The following is a 22607-nucleotide window of genomic DNA, read 5'->3' on the forward strand; positions in this document are numbered from 1 at the left end:
ATTGAGGTCTCCTTTATTCTGTTTACCTGGGGTGATGACAAGAAAAGGTGTGATATGAATGGTGTCGAAGACCAGGACAAAGTAATAACTACCTGGCACACTGCTTTCAAGCGATGCACCGACTTTGATTTATGGGGACAGCCGGTTGAAGCAATAGATGGATATCACAGGTTGATTTCTTCAAATGTTTCTCTCTCTCTCTCTCTCTCTCTCTCTGTATAATAATTATATATGTTCAGGTCAACTTCCTGTTGACCCTCTGCAGAATTATGTAGATGACTGTATATTATTGGCTGCTCATGTAAAATGTAATCATGTAGCAACCGTTAAATAAAAGATAACATCATTTTTTTAAAAACTTAATTTAACGAAACTAAAGACCGGGATTCTAATTCGGTTTCCTCCAAACACTAGCGGAGTGCTCTACCGACTGAGCTACCTGGTCAATGATGATCAATCCAGTCCAATCCCGCTACACTCCTCCCTCTTTTCTCGAAGTCTTCGCCCTCGAGGACATGTGAGACCCTTCCAAACAGTACCACCACTGAGTGTTATTTAGTTGGTCGCCAATTCTGTAACAGGAGAGGAGAAAATGTAGCGGCCAGACTAGGATTCGAATCCGGAACCCTCAGAACACTAGCCCAGTACTCTACCGACTGAGCTACCTGGTCACCGATGATCGACCCAGTCCAATCCCGCTGCACTCTATCATGTATATTATTGTAAGAGTATGTAACAGGACGAGAGTAGTATGCCGTCAGCTGGGTTTAAGGGAAATTCTCCCGACTCCGGACTTACTGGCCTTCCACTCTACCGACTGAGCTTAAGGGAAATTCTCCCTAGTATGAAGCTAGAAGGCGACCGTCCCAGCTAGCAGCAACACGTCTGACAGATGTTGGCCCAATGTATGACACTAGGTGGGCCCAACGTCAGATGATGACATTGCAAAGACATATTTTTGTCCAACGGATCTACGTTGTCCAGATGTCAGATTCCGACGTTAGATCCCGACGTTTTGATAACGTTGCTAGACATTGATCCAACGTCATTTTGTAACTTCTTTCGACAGCTTTCCAACGTTTATCAGATATGTATAGACCTGATTTACCATTGAAAATAATAACAAAGACAACAAAATAAGTTTTACTGCTTTTAATATATCACCACAATCATTCACTGCTGTACTCCGAGTCACTGTCTCGTCCCACAGAAATGCTTCTGTCATCCGCTTCTGCCACTGTAAATGAAAAAAAAATTATTTAAAAGTACAATAATAATAATTAGAACTTAGGAAAGTGTCATTTCTGTATACAAGAGTTGTATGCAACCACCATTTCGAGAGCCAAATGATAATTAAATCGTAGACACATAACCAAATAACGGTAAACATATAACTGGAAAACATAAATGTATAGCAACACATAATTACATGTACATGTAATTATAAATGACATCTCCATTTTGGAATTCTTTATATACATATTTATATGTGTTGATATCAAAAGTTATCATTTTAAACTGAGTATACTATGGTATTTATAATACATAGACATTGTTACACATTGTACGTTGATAAACTCACTCAGGTAAAGCAGGTGGTTATAAAACATCTATCTATAAACATCACCAAATTTATTTATCATATTACATTCCTAAAACATATCTGTAAAATTATGTGTAATTGTTATAAGGATATAGTGATTAAAACTTCTAAAATCAATACGCAAAAGTTCTCACGATTGTCACAGATAAGCACTGTGTCACCTGCAGTCTTGTTCTGTCCTCAGGAAATTTAAATGTTGCTGTGGCCGCACCCACTATAAAACAATTGATAACGGGTAACCGCTCTCGCTGTACTATGGTGCTAAACTGACCCCCTCCCATGAGGATCCGATAACACTATGGGAGCCAGGCTTAGCGGCACGTTGTCGTATTGTGAATGTTTTGTATACAGGGGTATCTGTGAAATATATACTAGTATATATGTGTTGGAGATATTTAATTAGGGATAGTTACAGATTTAGAAGGTCTCTAAAACATTTGAGATTTTGATAAAAGTCAATATCGTAGCCTGTAAAAATTGTGTTTTAACAGTTATACTTCAAACGTTGCTCCACCGTCTCAGCAATGTTACTGGTGTTGAATAATTTGAAACCGATGTTAACAATTTAAAGTGGTTGAACCAACGTTGGCTAAACGTTGTGAATTTACTTTATCTTCAAGAGAAAAACGTCGACGTTTGTCCAACGTCGACGATACGTAAGAAATCCGACTGCGACCTAGGCGACTGAAAATGACGTCAGACCAACGTACCTCTGCTAGCTGGGGTATACAATGTGTACATAAACCTGCTACACTACTCCCCGTCCTTTCGTACGTGTTCGCTCCCGAAGACAGACCAACCCAGGTTCTCTCTCCAAGGAAGCCTCTCAGTCTTGTATAGCTTTCACTTGGAGTGGTCTATGTCACCAAATGTAAAAGTAGAGAACCGGCCTCAAACAAGTGACCCCTGACTTAAAGTGAATGGTCGGGGAATGAAAACCAGTCTAATTAAATGCGTTCATTGGCCTTCCAAAAGTCATTATAATTCAAAACGATGGTCAAGTCCTGCTAATGTTGTCAGTTGTGACCGTTGAAATTATGGAAACGCCCGTGTACAACTTCAGCACAGTTCTAAGAAGAGATTCTGAAAGCGAGTCTTCCCAAAGACAGACCAACCCAGGTTCTCTCTCCAAGGAAGCCTCTCAGTTTTGTATAGCTTTCACTTGGAGTGGTCTATGTCACCAAATGTAAAAGTAGAGAACCGGTCTCAAACATGTGACCCCTGACTTAAAGTGAATGGTCGGGGAATGAAAACCAGTCTAATTAAATGCGTTCATTGGCCTTCCAAAAGTCATTATAATTCAAAACGATGGTCAAGTCCTGCTAATGTTGTCAGTTGTGACCGTTGAAATTATGGAAACGCCCGTGTACAACTTCAGCACAGTTCTAAGAAGAGATTCTGAAAGCGAGGCTGCAAGGGAATGTCAACATGGACACATATAGCCATCCGGGAGGACGTTTTAGGATTCCTATAATATAGATTGATTTCTTCCCACGCAAAGCGATTTTGAAGGGAAATTTTATTTTTCTATTTCATAAGAAATTATAATGGATATATACTGAGGGTCGATGAAAACTTTTTAATTGAATATTTTTCAATTAAATTTTTTGGTCATATCAAACAAATTAATATTGTAAAACTTTGAGCACCTTACCTATGTATACAATAATGATTCGCATGGCTGAACTTGCTCTCGGGCCATGAAGCGGTGGATTGTTGGAAAAGTACCTATTTGCACGTGCACTCGGTATCAATGCAGACTTGGGCTACCCATTACACATGTACAGTCCTTGTGAATTGGAAGACTGCTTTCCACATTCAGATTTTGAAAACGCCGTTTAGCTTGGAAAACGATGCCACAACTTACGGATACCCAGCGTCACAAAGTTAGGGGTATGTTGGCAGGCGGACTTCTGCGGCGTGAAATTGCGCGTAGAATGGGATGTTCGCCTTCTACTATTGTGAGACTTCATCAGCGGTACATTCAAATGGGTTCTCTGAATGATAGTCCGTGCCTTGGGAGGCAACGAGTGACGGCGGATCGACAGGACCATTACATCCGGGTCACCCATCTCCGTGACCGCCTCTAAACTGTCTCCCAAACAGCCAGATCAACGATGGGTATCAATAGAAGACGAATTTGGTTTCTGCTGTCCACCGACGTTTGTATAGTGCCAGTTTGAAAGCCTGTAGACCCTTCCGTGGGAACATGTTGACACAATGTCAACGTCAAAATCGCCTGACGTGGACCCGGAGGCATCGACGTTGGCTCATGCGCCAATGGAGATGTGTACTGTTCACGGATGAATCCCACTTCCATCTCCGTAATAGTGACGGTAGAATTCGCGTGTAGAGACGACAAGGAGAGCCTTACGTCGATTCGTGCGTCGACGAATGTGACCGTTGGGGTGGTGGCAGTGTCATGGCGTGGGGAGGGATATCCTTCGACCGCAGGAGGCCCCTTGTTGTTGTTGTCGGTAATCTGATGGCACGGCGTTACATCGACGAGGTCCTACAACTACTGCTGTACCGTTCTTTCGTAATCATCCCGACGTCGGCATTCTACAGCAAGACAATGCTCGTGCCCACTGAGCAAGGTTGACCACAGACTCCCTTAATCAACAGAACATTCAAACACTGCCCTTGCCTGCCTTCTCCCTTGACCTCAGTCTGATTGAACGCTTTTGGGACCAGTTACGTCAAGCTGTGAAACGACGTCGGCCACAACCGCAAAATTGACATGAACTTGAAATTGCCCTTCAGGAGGAGTGGAGGAACACTCAGCCAGTTCTTATTCAGCGTCTGGTTTGGTTCATGCCACGTAGGTGTCGTGCTTGTGTGGAGGCAAATGGTGGCCACATCAGATATTGAAAGTGTGGAAATGAATATGGGGGGTAGCGTTGAAACGTTTGTCTTATCCCCATTCACAGGCAAACTTTGACTAACTCACTGATAGGAAACGACTCTTGAAATGTATACCTTTGTAATGAAATAAAGATTTTTTTTCTGTAAAATTTTTGTTACCATTAAATTTTGCATATTATAACAGTGTTGCGTTTTAATCGGCGCTCAGTATATAAACACTATTTTTACCGACTTCAGCCTTCCTTTGTCCAACTGTTCACTTTAATGGTCCGCCAATCTACCAACTCAGCTAAAGGGAAATTCCCTCTAGCGCAAAGCTAAAAGAAGGCGACCTAATATACTATTTACAATTAAAACCTGCTACAATTACATGAGTCCAGTGAAAAGGATTCCACTCCTGTACTGGGAATAAATTTAACTTTAACTTAATCACAGCTACACAAGTTTAACTGGTTAAGCTCATAACTGCACAATTTTGATTGGTAGCTCACAACTGTGTTAGTTTAACTGGTAGTCACAACTGCACAATTTTAACTGGTAGCTCACAGCTGCTCGATTTTAACTGGTTGGTAGCTTCTAACTGCCTGATTTTAGTTGGTAGTTCACAACTGTGCAATTAAGTCAACTGGCCATGGTTAAAGGCTGACCTTACTGCTACTTCAATTGGTAGCTCACAACTGGATGAGTTTAACTGGTAGCTCACAACTGTGCAAATGTAACTGGTAGCTCACAACTGGGTAAGTTTTAACTGGTGGCTCAAAACTGCAGAAGTTATAACAGGTAGCTTACAACCGCTCGATTTTTATTGGTAGCTCACATCAGCGTAAGTTTAACTGGTAGGTCATGTACAACTCCGCGAGTTTAACTGGTAGCTGACAGCTGCTCGATTTTAATTGGAAGCTCACAACTGCGCAAATTTATCTGGTAGCTCATAACTGCCTGATTTTAATGGTAGTTCACAACTATGAAATTAAGTTCAACTGGTTACAAGCTTGTCTTACCGCGATTTCAATTGATAGCTCACAACTGGGTGTGCTAAACTGGTAGCTCACAAGTGCACAAATTTAACTGCTAGCTCACAACTATGGGATTTTAATAGGTAGCTCACAACTATGCAAGTTTAACTGGTAGCTCATAACTAATAGCTCACAACTGTGCGAGTTTAACTGGTAGCTCACAACTGTGCGAGTTTAACTGGTAGCTTGCAACTGTGCAAGGTTAACTGGTAGCTCACAATTGTGCAAGTTTAATTGGCAGCTCATAATTGGTAGCTCACAACTGAGCAAGTCTAACTAGTAGCTCTTCACTGTGCAAGATTAAATGGTAGCTCACAACTGCATGAGTTTAACTGGTAGCTTACAACTGTGTGAGTTACCAGGCTAAAAGTAGTTCACAGTATGTATATATACAAAAGAGCAGAAAAGGAATTATAAATATAACAATAAATTGTACAATTATTATTGTTTTGTTGTTGTAGACTTTCTAAGCAGCTCCAGGAGTTCTCTGGAACAGACAGTCAGTTGTTTACCGATGAACAGAAGGTAAATTATAATGTCAATGAAGCAGTGGTTTTTGTGTATAACATGGCAGTGGATAACAAGCTGATGCAAAAGATACAAAATGCCATTTAATGTGATAAATACAAAACTTGAAGTTGTGCTACAAGTGGTAATCCAATCATATTCTTACCCAGGTACTCATTTTTGTATCGCTCGCGACGATAGTTTGCGAAGACAATACTATTGTGTTACTTTTCTGGTGGCGGCATTGTCTTCAACATTTCAATTGAAAGTTTTACGTTTAGCTCTGTTTCTCAAAAAGTTTAAGTCAAATCCTAACTAAACTTTAAACATAGCTGAAGGCCATCATTATCTTCTCAAAACACCTAATTATTGAAGGATTCATTTCAGGCTGTTGGATGCAGGAGGCTGTGAAGCTTAGGGATGCATAACTATTTACAAGACTTGACCCTCAAGTTTTGGGTTTAGCTCTGTTTCTCAAAAATTATAAATTCAATCATAACCAAACTTTAAACATAGCTAAAGGACATCATTATCATCTCAACATACCTAATTGTTGCAGGATCCATTTCAGGGTGTGGGATTCAGAGGCTGTGAAACTTTGGGATGCTAAACTATACTGAGCACTTTTTCTCAAAAAATATAAGTCTAATCTTAAAGATGCTCCACCGCTGACAAATGGTATTTTTTCACTATCAAAAACAGAAGGAGACGATTTAGTATTTTTCTTCAGTTACAAAAGTTACTTACTTTACACTATTACCACCTTTGACAAGTTTGAGCTTCTAATTTTACTTCAAGTTAAAAATATGAAAAATAATTAATTGCATCCCGAAAAAATTCCGTGGCACTTTATCCTATATTGAATGAAGTACAGATTACGCATGCACCAAATGCAAAACAAATTATTTTATATTATTTTTTGTGTTAACTAGACATATATACACACGATTAAACACCAATTATTGTTCAAATGATGAATACCATTTATACTCTGTCGGCGGTGGAGCATCTTTAAACAATCTTGAAATAGGGCTGCTACAGGTGATACTTATAATTACGCATAGTTCTTGTTTAATATTATCACCTCTGGTCTGAAGAAAAAATATGCTGTTATCTGTTTGTGATCCTTTCATGTATATTAGTCCAATGCAATTTTTTGTACTTTTTTTTTTGCAGAAAGTTCTAGGGAAGATTTCTGTCTGTTTGAACTTACGATGCAAAGTCTTACAGGTAAGGTACTAGTCAATTAATGAGTAAAGAAATTCATGTCATTTTTGAATTTGAATTCCAGCTGCTGAGTCAGCCAGGCTGTCAGCAGTATACTAGTCAAAATTAGGTTTTGTTGCTATAACTCAAGAGGGTACACAAATTTCATAAACACATTATTTGTTCAGAAAAAATTTTCAGGTTTGATGGTCAAGGTTAATCTTTGCCTAATACCTGGTCATTTACAACAACCTATTTTTTTTTTATTTAATACAAGCCTATAGCTACTGCAGTCAGATACCATATTTGAACCAATAAGCATCCAGGATGTTTAAAAAGATTGAAAAAATGAAAAGGGGCTTCATAAGAAAAAGATATTGCATACCTATAATACAAATTTGGTCTTTAGTTATGTCTGGGTAATTGAAATTGAGGCTTCAAAATGGGGAGGGGCGCTTATAGGGACATGGGCGCTTATTGGGTTGAATATGGTTACGTGACTTCTTTTATCTGCCAGGTACTTCAAGACACTGTTTCTATTGTGGGGTTTTCACAATCAATTACATGGTTCTTCTCTGTTACAAATGGTCTGTAATGGCAAATTTGTTAATCACACTTGTTTGTTGCATGGATGGAAAATACATGTATCACTTGTGAACATGTATATCCACACTCATTTTCTTTTTTTTTTTCCTTGAATGTCTGGTCATTTTATCTGATGAAGGTGACGGTATACACATCACACTTCGTCATCAAAACATCGTTCTATGTTAAAATATCATTACATAAATACTTTGAAAAGAAATTTTTAGAAAATCATGCAGGTTATAAGATATATATGGATGCCTATTAGTCGTCCATTACAAGTTTTAACAGAATTCAGTTTGTCACATGTTTATTTACTAACTAACTTTGTTTACTACAAGTCCTTTGTTTACTTCCCTCAGAATCCTGGATCTCCTGAAGGTATAATGCTGGAAGATTTGAAGCGCATTGGCTCAAGTAAGTAAAGTTTTAATAATTTTGTATTAGCCAGGTGGTACATACAGTCAAACCTGTCTTAGTGACAACTTTGTTTATTTAAACACATGTGACTATGAAATATTTCTACTTGGAAACACTCTTCTCTATACATTCATATATCCTACATCATTATAGTTCTGTTTCATCTATGTTTTGTGATCTTAGTGTTTTTTGCACTTGAAGTGCCACATGTTGACTAGTTAATTGATTTATTAATAACTTGTCAGATGCCTTTTGGTTTAAGATATAAAGAAGCAAAAGTTAAATATATTTTCAAAACCATGGCTGGCCACGATTGATTTTTAAATTTTTGGTACAAATGCATCATTCAGTGCATAACACCCATTGGAACAGTGCATATTCCTGCAGCGCCAGCTTTTATGACTGATTCCTACTTGTACAATGCATTGTGCATATTCTGCAGGTAGGAGTGAGTAAGAATTTTATCGGCTGCCCCATCTTGCATGATGGTAAAATGTGACTAAATTAAATTTAGGATCTTCTTTCCATCTGACTTTCTTCTTCCTATAATATCTCCCTTGACACCACCTCACGTTAGGACTTCGGTTGAGCGCTCGCCCCAGTGAAGAAGGCTCTGGGTTTTGTCCCCTGGCTGAGACACATCATAGTCTATAAAAGTGATAGTTTCTGCTCCTGTTTAGTGCCCAGCACAAGAGAGCAGTATAACTGGTTCTCCCGTTGTCATTATGATGTAAAATGTCAAGAAACTGAGTTCCACCATAGCAAAGAGACACAACACCAATATTCAAAGATGGGGTAGACGAAAACAAATTAAAAAAACTTGGCATATCTAGTGATTCATCAACATGAGTTGTATATTGTGAATCGATGATAACTGTAATATCATCTCGCACATCAAAATTTTAGGGTATTTGTATAGTGTTTTTCTTACTCTGTTGCCCAAATAAAGAAAATAAAAGTAAAAAAATTCAATTTTGCAGTCAAAAATGCTATCAGATACAGCCAAGGCAATGTTATGTGGTAGATTCAGTCAAAACAAAAACATGATTTTAATGTTTCCTCTTTTGCTTGAGCCATGTAAAAGGCCCAAGGTTCTTCAAATCATATTTATAGTGGTCCAATCAAGTTTAACATTGTGAATTAATGCAATTATCTAGTCAACATTTCTCATGGGCTCCATTTACATGCACTCCTTTTTCACATATCTCTTTGATATTGAAAGTTTTCAGTACAGCTACCTGCTATTCATGTTATCTTATTTTATTAAAGCTTTGAAGACGGTGCTGAGCCAAAAATGTCAGGATTTTCCAGTTGATATTACAGTGGCCCAAATCCGAACACAGTCCCTCAATAATCGCACAGTAAGTACACTTCTATTAATAGTAATATTTTTGACAAGAACAGTTTGTACATCTTTTACCAAACTTTTTTTATGATTCTGCCACGAACTTCAAGACACTGTTTCTATTGTGGGGTTTTCACAATCAATTACATGGTTCTTCTCTGTTACAAATGGTCTGTAATGGCAAATTTGTTAATCACACTTGTTTGTTGCATGGATGGAAAATACATGTATCACTTGTGAACATGTATATCCACACTCATTTTCCTTTTTTTTTTTCCTTGAATGTCTGGTCATTTTATCTGATGAAGGTGACGGTATACACATCACACTTCTTCATCAAAACATTGTTCTATGTTAAAATATCATTACATAAATACTTAGAAAAGAAATTTTTAGAAAATCATGCAGGTTATAAGATATATATGGATGCCTATTAGTCGTCAAGTTTTAACAGAATTCAGTTTGTCACATGTTTATTTACTAACTAACTTTGTTTACTACAAGTCCTTTGTTTACTTCCCTCAGAATCCTGGATCTCCTGAAGGTATAATGCTGGAAGATTTGAAGCGCATTGGCTCAAGTAAGTAAAGTTTTAATAATTTTGTATTAGCAGGTGGTACATACAGTCAAACCTGTCTTAGTGACAACTTTGTTTATTTCAAACACATGTGACCATGAAATATTTCTACTTGGAAACACTCTTCTCTATACATTCATATATCCTACATCATTATAGTTCTGTTTCACATATATTTTGTGATCTTAGTGTTTTTTGCACTTGAAGGCCACATGTTGACTAGTTAATTGATTTATTAATAACTTGTCAGATGCCTGTTGGTTTAAGATATAAAGAAGCAAAAGTTAAATATTTTTCAAAACCATGGCTGGCCACGATTGATTTTTAAATTTTTTGGTACAAATGCATCATTCAGTGCATAACACCCATTGGAACAATGCATATTCCTGCAGCACCAGCTTTTATGACTGATTCCTACTTGTACAATTGTGCATATTCTGCAGGTAGGAGTGAGTAAGAATTTTATCGGCTGCCCCTATTGCATGATTGTAAAATGTGACTAAATTAAATTTAGGATCTTCTTTCCATCTGACTTTCTTCTTCCTATAATATCTCCCTTGACACCACCTCACGTTTGGACTTCGGTTGAGCGCTCGCCTAAGTGAAAAAGGCTCTGGGTTTTGTCCCCTGGCTGAGACACATCATAGTTTATAAAAGTGGTAGTTTCTGCTCCTGTTTAGTGCCCAGCACAAGAGAGCAGTATAACTGGTTCTTCCGTTGTCAATATAATGTAAAAGGTCAAGAAACGGAGTTCAACCATAGCAAAGAGACACAGCACCAATATTCAAAGATGGGGTACACGAAAACAAACTAAAAAAAAACTTGGCATATCTAGTGATTCATCAACATGAGTTGTATATTGTGAATAGATGATAACCGTAATATCATCTCACACATCAAAATTTTAGGGTACTTGTATAGTGTTTTTCTTACTCTGTTGTCCAAATGAAGAAAATAAAAGTAAAAAATTGCAATTTTGCAGTAAAAAATGCTATCAGATACAGCCAAGGCAATGTTATGTGGTAGATTCAGTCAAAACCAAAAACATGATTTTTATGTTTCCTCTTTGGCTTGAGCCATGTAAAAGGCTCAAGGTTCTTCAAATCATATTTATAGTGGTCCAATCATCAAGTTTAACATTGTGATTTAATGCAATTATCTAGTCAACATTTCTCATGGCCCCATTTACATGCACTCCTTTTTGACATATCTCTTTGATATTGAAAGTTTTCAGTACAGCTACCTGCTATTCATGTTATCTTATTTTATTAAAGCTTTGAAGACGGTGCTGAGCCAAAAATGTCAGGATTTTCCAGTTGATATTACAGTGGCCCAAATCCGAACACAGTCCCTCAATAATGCACAGTAAGTACACTTCTATTAATAGTAATATTTTTGACAAGAACATTACGTACATGATATCTTTTTTTTATAAACATGAAGGTTGTGAGATTTTAGTTATGGGTCAAAGTTTGTATACTCTTCTTGCAGTTTGAGAAGACTACCGTATTCATAGTAATTAGTGCCCAGGACGATTAAAAAATTGTAACAAAAGGGGACAATTTTTAATGAACCAAAAAAAAAATTTTAATGAACCAAAATGTAAGTTGTAGACAAAAAAGCAATCATATTTTAAATCTTTCCGTACTCATATGGTACATTAATCTGCTACAGTAAACATGCATATACCTTTTATCCTTTGAGATGCATTATTGTTTCATGATTCATATGTACAAGGACTTGCAAGGTCATGTAATATGGGATACAACGCTCATACAACTTTTACTCTTCTCCAGAAAAAGGAAGGGGTGCTTATAGGGAGAAGGGTGCTAATTACAGCGAATACTGTAAATATAATACAATTTACATAATACACAAACACGGTTTTCTTGGTCCTGTGATGTGTCTTGTATTAGACAGGTTCAACTGTCAGGGGCACTTTCCACATTGTGTCCTGAACAAAACACACTATTAAATGGGTTGTTCCAAAACTTTGAACTAGATACAAAAGAGTGAGCAGGTATTGGCATTGATACAGGACTATATCATTCAGTATATGTAAGAATCAAACTGAGAACATGATAATTGTGGGCTACGCAGCTTACACTTTACTACCTAGTGATTATCAGAGAGAATGGCAGGCACCTTAACTGCTTCAACAGTAGACATTGACATTGGTGTCAATATGGTAAAATACTTTTTTGTAATCGCTCAGCTTACATAAAATGTGTTGATGAACTTTATATGTAAAAAGTCTTTTTCTATTGGTAGGTTTGCACCTTCTCCAGATCCTGACGAAGAAAAACAGGAAAGCAGAGGTATTTCTATAATCATGATACAGATTCAACTCTTTTAAATCGATGTCATTATTTTCATGCATTTTAATTGAAATTGTTGACAATGGTAATTATAAGTATATATCTATCAATAACAATTTTAAAGTAAATGATATCGAGTATAATGAGTAATCGGAAATTCTAATTCCTTTAGAAATAGAATTTCCGATATAGAAAATTCAATTTCAGATATCGGCAACAGAATTTCCAATAATGGTAAATAGAATTCCCCATATCGGAATTAGAATTTCTGATATTGGAAATTCGGAATAAAAAGTAACTTGGCTTGCTGGCAAGCAAAGTTACATTTTATTCTATGAATTACCATATCAGAATTAAATTTCTGATATCGGGAATTCTAATTACGATATGGGAAATTCTAATTTGTTGTTGGAAATTCTATTTTTAATATTAGGAATTAGAAAGCAATTTTCCATTTCAGAAATTCTAATTATCATATGGAAAATTCTGTTTCCAATTTCAGAATTAGAATTTCCTTTTTCAGAAATTAAAAGTAATTTGCGATATGAAAAACAGAATTTCGGATATGGGAAATTCCCATATCGAAAATTTCAGATATGGTGAAATAGAATTCCCCATATTGGAATTAGAACTTCCGATATGGAAATTCAAAAGTAACTTGGCTTTCCATATAAACCTCTGTCTGTGCTATACTGATCAGTATATATATATATATACATATAAAAATAAAACTCAACGACCTTCCTCTTGTACATTCACCATTTCATGATGGCCCTTCAGGAATTCTGAAGAGCCATTATGAAATGGTGAATGTACAAGAGGAAGGTTGTTGAGTTTTATTTTTCATATCTTCAAATCTACATGGACACATACTTTTTTCTTGGTATATATATATATAATAAATAAATGTTGAATATCCAGTTTGCCCAATATAGAACTCAGAACATTTACCACATACAAGTGCATATATAACATTTTATATATATATATATACTGTATGTTTTGAAGTAAATGTAAACCTACTCCCCGAACCTCTGTCTGTACTATACTGACCAGTATATATATATACTGTATGTTTTGTAGTAAATGGTAACCTACTCCCCAAACATCTGTCTGTACTATACTGTCCAGTATATATATACTGTATGTTTTATAGTAAATGTAAACCTACTCCCCACACCTCTGTCTGTACTATACTGACCAGTATATATATATATATATATACTGTATGTTTTGTAGTTAATGGTAACCTACTCCCCAAACCTCTGTCTGTACTATACTGACCAGTATATATATATATACCGTATGTTTTGTAGTTAATGGTAACCTACTCCCCAAACCTCTGTTTGTACTATACTGACCAGTATATATATATACCGTATGTTTTGTAGTTAATGGTAACCTACTCCCCAAACCTCTGTCTGTACTATACTGACCAGTATATATATATACCGTATGTTTTGTAGTTAATGGTAACCTACTCCCCAAACCTCTGTCTGTACTATACTGACCAGTATATATATATACCGTATGTTTTGTAGTTAATGGTAACCTACTCCCCAAACCTCTGTCTGTACTTTACTGTCCAGTATATATATACCGTATGTTTTGTAGTTAATGGTAACCTACTCCCCAAACCTCTGTCTGTACTATACTGACCAGTATATATATACTGTATGTTTTATAGTAAATGTAAACCTACTCTTCAAACCTCTGTCTGTACTATACTGTCCAGTATATATATACTGTATGTTTTGTAGTTAATGGTAACCTACTCCCCAAACATCTGTCTGTACTATACTGACCAGTATATATATACTGTATGTTTTGTAGTTAATGGTAACCTACTCCCCAAACCCCTGTCTGTACTATACTGACCAGTATATATATATATATATACTGTATGTTTTGTAGTTAATGGTAACCTACTCCCCAAACCTCTGTCTGTACTATACTGACCAGTATTTATATATATACTGTATGTTTTGTAGTTAATGGTAACCTACTCCCCAAACCTCTGTCTGTACTATACTGACCAGTATTTATATATATACTGTATGTTTTGTAGTTAATGGTAACCTACTCCCCAAACCTCTGTCTGTACTATACTGTCCAGTATATATATACTGTATGTTTTGTAGTTAATGGTAACCTACTCCCCAAACCTCTGTCTGTACTATACTGACCAGTATATATATACTGTATGTTTTATAGTAAATGTAAACCTACTCCCCACACCTCTGTCTGTACTATACTGACCAGTATATATATATATATATATATACTGTATGTTTTGTAGTTAATGGTAACCTACTCCCCAAACCTCTGTCTGTACTATACTGACCAGTATATATATACTGTATGTTTTGTAGTTAATGGTAACCTACTCCCCAAACCTCTGTCTGTACTATACTGACCAGTATATATATATATACTGTATGTTTTGTAGTTAATGGTAACCTACTCCCCAAACCTCTGTCTGTACTATACTGACCAGTATATATATATACCGTATGTTTTGTAGTTAATGGTAACCTACTCCCCAAACCTCTGTCTGTACTATACTGACCAGTATATATATATACCGTATGTTTTGTAGTTAATGGTAACCTACTCCCCAAACCTCTGTCTGTACTTTACTGTCCAGTATATATATACTGTATGTTTTGTAGTTAATGGTAACCTACTCCCCAAACCTCTGTCTGTACTATACTGACCAGTATATATATACTGTATGTTTTGTAGTTAATGGTAACCTACTCCCCAAACCTCTGTCTGTACTATACTGACCAGTATATATATATATACTGTATGTTTTGTAGTTAATGGTAACCTACTCCCCAAACCTCTGTCTGTACTATACTGACCAGTATATATATATACTGTATGTTTTGTAGTTAATGGTAACCTACTCCCCAAACCTCTGTCTGTACTATACTGACCAGTATTTATATATATACTGTATGTTTTGTAGTTAATGGTAACCTACTCCCCAAACCTCTGTCTGTACTATACTGACCAGTATTATATATATATACTGTATGTTTTGTAGTTAATGGTAACCTACTCCCCAAACCTCTGTCTGTACTATACTGACCAGTATATATATATACCGTATGTTTTGTAGTTAATGGTAACCTACTCCCCAAACCTCTGTCTGTACTATACTGACCAGTATATATATATATACTGTATGTTTTGTAGTTAATGGTAACCTACTCCCCAAACCTCTGTCTGTACTATACTGACCAGTATATATATATACTGTATGTTTTGTAGTTAATGGTAACCTACTCCCCAAACCTCTGTCTGTACTATACTGACCAGTATATATATATATACCGTATGTTTTGTAGTTAATGGTAACCTACTCCCCAAACCTCTGTCTGTACTTATACTGTCCAGTATATATGTATGTTTTGTAGTTAATGGTAACCTACTCCCCAAACCTCTGTCTGTACTATACTGACCAGTATATATTACTGTATGTTTTGTAGTTAATGGTAACCTACTCCCCAAACCTCTGTCTGTACTATACTGACCAGTATATATATACTGTATGTTTTGTAGTTAATGGTAACCTACTCCCCAAACCTCTGTCTGTACTATACTGACCAGTATATATATATATACTGTATGTTTTGTAGTTAATGGTAACCTACTCCCCAAACCTCTGTCTGTACTATACTGACCAGTATATATATACTGTATGTTTTGTAGTTAATGGTAACCTACTCCCCAAACCTCTGTCTGTACTATACTGACCAGTATATATATACTGTATGTTTTGTAGTTAATGGTAACCTACTCCCCAAACCCCTGTCTGTACTATACTGACCAGTATTTATATATATACTGTATGTTTTGTAGTTAATGGTAACCTACTCCCCAAACCTCTGTCTGTACTATACTGACCAGTATTTATATATATACTGTATGTTTTGTAGTTAATGGTAACCTACTCCCCAAACCTCTGTCTGTACTATACTGTCCAGTATATATATACTGTATGTTTTGTAGTAAATGTAAACCTACTCCCCAAACCTCTGTCTGTACTATACTGTCCAGTATATATATATACTGTATGTTTTGTAGTTAATGGTAACCTACTCCCCAAACCTCTGTCTGTTCTATACTGACCAGTATATATATATACTGTATGTTTTGTAGTTAATGGTAACCTACTCCCCAAACATCTGTCTGTACTATACTGACCAGTATATATATACTGTATGTTTTGTAGTTAATTGTAACCTACTCCCCAAACCTCTGTCTGTTCTATACTGACCAGTATATATATATATACTGTATGTTTTGTAGTTAATGGTAACCTACTCCCCAAACCTCTGTCTGTACTATATTGACCAGTATATATATACTGTATGTTTTGTAGTTAATGGTAACCTACTCCCCAAACCTCATCCTCGATACTCCAGGGGTTCCGATCACTTTCGATCTCTACACCCCTGGACTATCTCATCCGATCACTTTCGATCTCTACACCCCTGGACTATCTCATAATAAAACTGGAGGCAACAGAATAGAACAGGTAATTTAGTCATTTGATGTACATCAAAAGAGCCGTATAACGGTACACTGTGGTTGACTGTGTGGCTTAGATGTTAGGCGTCGCTCTCTCTATAGTCTTCAAAGGAAATCTTTGCTAGCCTGTGATTGGTCAAATGTTTTCCGCTGAGCTGCCTTCAATTTCACTATGAGATAGTCCAGGGGTGTAGAGATCGTAAGTGATCGGAAGCCCTGGAGTATCGAGGATGCCCCTGGAGTATCGAGGATGCCCAAACCTCTGTCTGTTCTATACTGTCCAGTATATATATACTGTATGTTTTGTAGTTAATGGTAACCTACTCCCCAAACCTTTGGCTGTTGAGGGCATGCCCACCTTGATGATTCGGATTGAAAAAATATGTTTGAAAGATGCCCGGCAGTTTATAGATCCATGCATCACTGTATCAGTCAAAGGTAAAACATTGTATCAAGTAAGTATCTTCCTCATCATTAGTCATCATGCTTCGTCTGTCGTCATGCATCGTTCGCTGTCATTAAACTTTTCACATTTAAAAATTCTTCTCAATTTCTACCAGTGGGATTAATCTGAAACTTGCCTGAAATGATCTTGACATGGTTCCAACCAAGTGTTTTTATTTTCGATTCGATGCAAAATCCAAGATGGCCACCATAACCGCCATCTTAAAAACAAATTTTGAACATCTTGTCAAGTTCTACCAGTGCAGTTTGGCTGAAATTTGCCTGAAATTTTCCTGAAATGGTCTTGACAAAGTGATGTTATATTTCAGGTTTTTGCCCAAATTGAAGATGGTCATCGTGACACTATGTCTATTCAATTTCTTATTGCTGTTGCTAAAGTTGTCAGATATTTGACCGTTCCGTTAGATTATCAGATCATGCTGAGTCAACATCTGAATTCAGTCGTCAGTTTTAATATACTTAGTTTGAAGTATGACTTGGACCCCTGCACCACTACCTCCCTTGGGCTGGAGGGGCGGGACTCAAAAGAAGGGAAACTCAGACACCCATACCCCTACCTCCCTGGGGCTGGAGGGGCAGGGCTTAAAAGCAAGGGGACTCAGACACCCATACTCCTACCTCCCTGGAGATGGAGGGGCGGGGCTCAAAAACTAGGGAACTAAGACACATGCACCCCTACCTACCTGGGGCTGGAGAAGCAGTGCTCAAAATCTAGGAGAAAGAAAGAAAAAAATAGCATATAAATTGCTACTAGTCATACAGTTCCCAATAGAATTTAACCATATTTGGTCAAAAACATCTTTGAAAGAAAGAAATAGATTCTGTTACTAGCTGGGGACAGAGGGGTGCAGTTCAAATAGCCTTATTATTGATAAACCATAGATAGAGGGGGACAATGGTATCTCACAAAATTGGTATGGAATTACTTTGCCTCCTTTAGCCAGATGAACAGTATTCTTTTATGAGAAACTCGTGACAGATCGTCTATTTATTTAACTTTTATAGACTCCATGGGAATCAACCTGATGGCCCCACAGGAGACCCCAGTTGCCATACGAAGAGAGAGCCAGCAGATTATCTTTAATATGGATGTGTACATACAGAAGTGGATTGACAGTCTGCCTTCAGGTCAGTAGGCATTGATTACACAATGTGAGTGTTAGGCCATTCATAGATGTTTTGAATGATTCGTTAAATTTTTCATCCCCACCATATAATGATATTACCAATACCAGATTGACCTTTCTTGGCCCTATCCTTCAGGCCCCGGAGGGCCAGCCCTATTATTTGTACAATTTTGAATCCCCACCATATAAAGATGCTACCATAATATTACATTATGAGTGTTATCCCATGCAAAGTGTCAGAAAAGAAGTTTTTTATATGGATATAGCCAAATTGACCCCTTTTGGCTGCACCTCTCAGGCCCCCAGGGGGTGAGACCCACCATTGTTTAATTTTGAATCCCCACCCTATAAGGATGCTTCTATTGCATTATGAATGCTGTTTCATGTGTAGTTTTTAAGAAGTCATTTATATGGAAATAAAGAAATTGACCCCTTTTGGCTCTGCCCCTCAAGCCCCAAGGGGGTCAGCCTGACCATTTGTACAATATTCAGCCAGTAACCCATAAGAATGCTACCAGTCAAATTTTGTTAAATTCCGACCAACGGTTATCAAGAAGTTGATTCTTGATGGACAGACGACGAATGCCATGGTATTTTGCATAAGCTCCCCTTGATCCTTCTTTGGACCATGTCACCACACCTGTATAAACATGACCATGTCACCAAATTAGGAAATCAAAATGAGTGAATGTGACTTTACAGTTTTGACTTTGTATTTCAGGCTTTGCCATATTTTTTGAGTTTAAACACTACAAGCCTAAGAAGTGTGCCATGAGTGTGAAGTGTTGGGCATGTATGGAGAAAGACGAGATAAAGGAAGGAAACGCTGCCTTGGAATTGTACGTAAACTCTTTACAATATAACTTACTCATCCCCTCACGCTAGCTCCATTCTTTTTGGAAAAAAAATGTAGTAAATGTATTGCAATACATCTGTTATAGTCTGAAAACGATTTGTCCATACTTAGGGAGAAAAAGGTAGTTGAAGGTTTTTACTGCTGTTTCTCAGAGATTATTGAAAGTGTCTCGAACATCATCTGTAGGTTCCTCTTGGGCCATGGTTGTGCATAATGCATATTGTGACCAATCTGTAAACAAGATGGCGGCCTGTCCGCCATCTTGGATTTTTATATGTAATTGAAGTTTGTTACCACTATTTATCATAAAGTATTGAAGGGAGTGTTCTCAAATTTCATACATAGTTTCCAGCTTTGATAGGTCCTTGTTGTGCTTGTTGCATATTGGGTCGATCCATCTACAAAATCGGCAGATTTTTTAATAGAAAGTTCAAGTTTGTCACTGTTATTCAAAGGGAGTTCTAAAGGGATCTGTCTCAAATTTTATGTGATGGTTCCCCTTCAATATTGTGGTGAATATTGAAATTTAAGAACTATCTTAGCCATATCAAATTTGACAATGAAGTGTGTTTCAGCTCTTGTTTAAAATTCTTTAAAGGCTCACTACCTTTCCAAAACGGCTTTTAGTTTCTAAGATGGGAAAGTAAAACGAGATCGATATTTTTGTATAGTCGCTAAAGTTATTAACTTACCGTTAATACTACACGTGTCATCACATTCTAAACAATTTGATTAAAATAAATAAAATGTTAATTTTCATAACGCGGGTCGACTTATGTTTCCCACCATCGTCCTTAATACCGCCTGATAGTATCACTGCGCCAGACGGCAAAACAGCGAAATAAATCTCCACTGTTATCAAACATTACGCAGGAAATCTTGCATATGTTTGGTGTTGTAGCCTCATCTTAGGCCATTGGTATATATTTTCTGATGTTATTAATGTTTTTAAGAAACCTTTATGTTTTCCTCCGGAAAGGTAGTGGGCCTTTAATTTGAGATCATAATAATATTATGCACTTGAGTGTCAGTAATAATCTTGAGAAAACAAGATCATTTGACGACATAAACCTTGTCATACACCTCTATGAGCAAGTGTACTTTGACAAGGGGGCCCTTGGAATCTTATGAAATTTTTAAACATGTTTCAAGGATTTACTTTAATTTTGTTACCTATAAGGTTTGTTGTTTTTTTTAAAATTGGTTCGTAGGCGAAATTCCAATCTCTTCATTTTAGGAGCTTTAAAACGATAAATGTCTTTAAAAATCTCATTTGTAACTTTCAAACATCTTTTATTTTCAGATACAAGAAGCCAACTGATTACAAGAGAAAAAACATCCGCCTTCTCACAGTTAAACCTCTGTTTCTTCATGTGAAGCTTTTGTTTAATGTCTAAAGTTTCAGCATCTGAACATCATTATTTTTTAAAGATTTTGAATTGGACAATAATTCATGTCTCCTCTAAACTATAAAATATATGTAAATTGTTTCAAATAAATGTTATCTTATAGGAAGATCTTTGTGTCTTCTGTCTCTAAGTATACAGGTTTATCTGACCAATAATGTTGTGTGTCGGAGTATACAGGTTAATCTGACTAAAAATGTTGTGTCCCAGAGAGTGTCAGAGTATACAGGTTAATCTGACTAATAATGTTGTCTCAGAGAGTGTTGGAATAGACAGGTTAATCTGACTAATAATGTTGTGTGTTGGAGTATACAGGTTAATCTGACTAATAATGTTGTGTGTCGGAGTATACAGGTTAATCTGACTAATAATGTTGTGTCTCAGAGAGTGTTGGAATAGACAGGTTAATCTGACTAATAATGTTGTGTGTTGGAGTATACAGGTTAATCTGACTAATAATGCTTTGTGTCGGAGTATACAGGTTAATCTGACTAATAAGGTCACTGTGACCTATGTTTTGATCTTTGTCCTCAGAAAAAGCTTGTTCAGGCTTATTCTCTTTACCTATAAGGCATATAAAAGAACGAATATATGTACCTGCCCTAGTATACCTTTCGGCCGGGTACAAATTATATTGGTCCCAATGTGTCCTAGTAGAGCAGTGCCTTAGAAAATCACTCGGGCACAATTTTATATACTTTTTTGTAGGTTTCTAATTATCTTATGCTTATGCATGCATTGATTTTTTTTTTTTCCAAAACAAACATAACAATCTTTCTTAATATTCCCCGTACCGATCTCACGACGTCAGGTTCACAATTTGTAGACTTGCCGTATATTTATATGTAAAAATTTAATGTCTCGCAGTGAATTTGTTATTTTACACAGTTTAGTATGAAAGTTTTTTGAGCTACAATGTTGCAGCAATTGAACTTCATATGCACACCAAAACCAGGTCACTGTGAGCTATACCTCTGTATTTTGGTTTTTGACCTACATTAAAAAAATTCTATTCTGCACTTTTGACCTTCAGTATATTCAAAAAATTTTCTTCTGCAATTTGTCCTATGTTATAAGGTGCTGAAACTAAAAAACCTGTTTGGTATATGAGTCTGTCTAGGTGAGGCATTGTGTCGCATACCAGAATAAGGTTACAGTGACCTATATTTTACTTTTGACCCTGAAGTATCATAATTTGTATATTTTTATATCCATTTTACTTTTGACCTATGAGGCATTGAAGCATCATAATTTGTATATTGGTTCATCCAAGTGAGGGAGAGTTATGGCACAGTTAACGGCCGATTTAAATATGTTAAATTTACTTTGTTTTAATTTTTATACATTTTTTTTAACGTATTGCCATGGTAACCACTTCAAGTGCCTTATTTATCATAATAGTCACCAGTCACTATGTGCTTTTTATGGTAATCAGTCTTCAAAAGAGATAGATCTGTTGATTTTCTTTTCATGTAATGTTGATCTGTAAACAAGAACATAATAAATGATAAAAATGTTGTACACTATTCCGAGTTTTTTGTGTGTGATGTGAATTTAATATTATACAAGGTTACACAGTCTACCTGTTTGACTGTTTTAGTACAGAGACCTAATATTGTAGTGCACAATACAATGTATCAATACACTTGGAAACTAGTGGTCAATGCAGCAAGTTCAGTTAGTATATATATGGTTCCTAAAACCCTAGGGGGTATGCAGTATTGCTTAAATATCTTTAATGTCCATTGCCTGCGTGTTTGTGACGACAA

General features: G+C 36.6%; 1 protein-coding gene across 1 annotated transcript; it reads left to right on the plus strand.

Moving 5' to 3' along the window:
- LOC138317584 (axin interactor, dorsalization-associated protein-like) lies at positions 1-22364 on the plus strand. The gene is made up of 10 exons (XM_069259357.1): positions 1-170; positions 5946-6009; positions 7168-7221; positions 8145-8199; positions 11399-11489; positions 12396-12442; positions 17294-17422; positions 18455-18577; positions 19298-19415; positions 20736-22364. Exons 1-10 carry the CDS (start codon positions 55-57, stop codon positions 20827-20829), a joined length of 891 nt encoding a protein of 296 aa, XP_069115458.1. The 5' UTR covers positions 1-54; the 3' UTR covers positions 20830-22364.
- Positions 22365-22607: the final 243 nt, after the last annotated feature.

The sequence above is a fragment of the Argopecten irradians genome, chromosome 3, assembly GCF_041381155.1.
Source record: "Argopecten irradians isolate NY chromosome 3, Ai_NY, whole genome shotgun sequence".
Taxonomy (NCBI): domain Eukaryota; kingdom Metazoa; phylum Mollusca; class Bivalvia; order Pectinida; family Pectinidae; genus Argopecten; species Argopecten irradians.

What these genes read in the sequence shown, in the direction of transcription:
- LOC138317584 (XM_069259357.1), top strand. Translation starts at nt 55, where the DNA reads ATGAATGGTGTCGAAGACCAGGACAAAGTAATAACTACCTGGCACACT. An exon ending in CAGTCCCTCAATAATGCACA is followed by an intron (nt 11,490 to 12,395) that starts GTAAGTACACTT and finishes TTCTATTGGTAG; the next exon opens with GTTTGCACCTTCTCCAGATC. An exon ending in GGAAACGCTGCCTTGGAATT is followed by an intron (nt 19,416 to 20,735) that starts GTACGTAAACTC and finishes TTTTATTTTCAG; the next exon opens with ATACAAGAAGCCAACTGATT.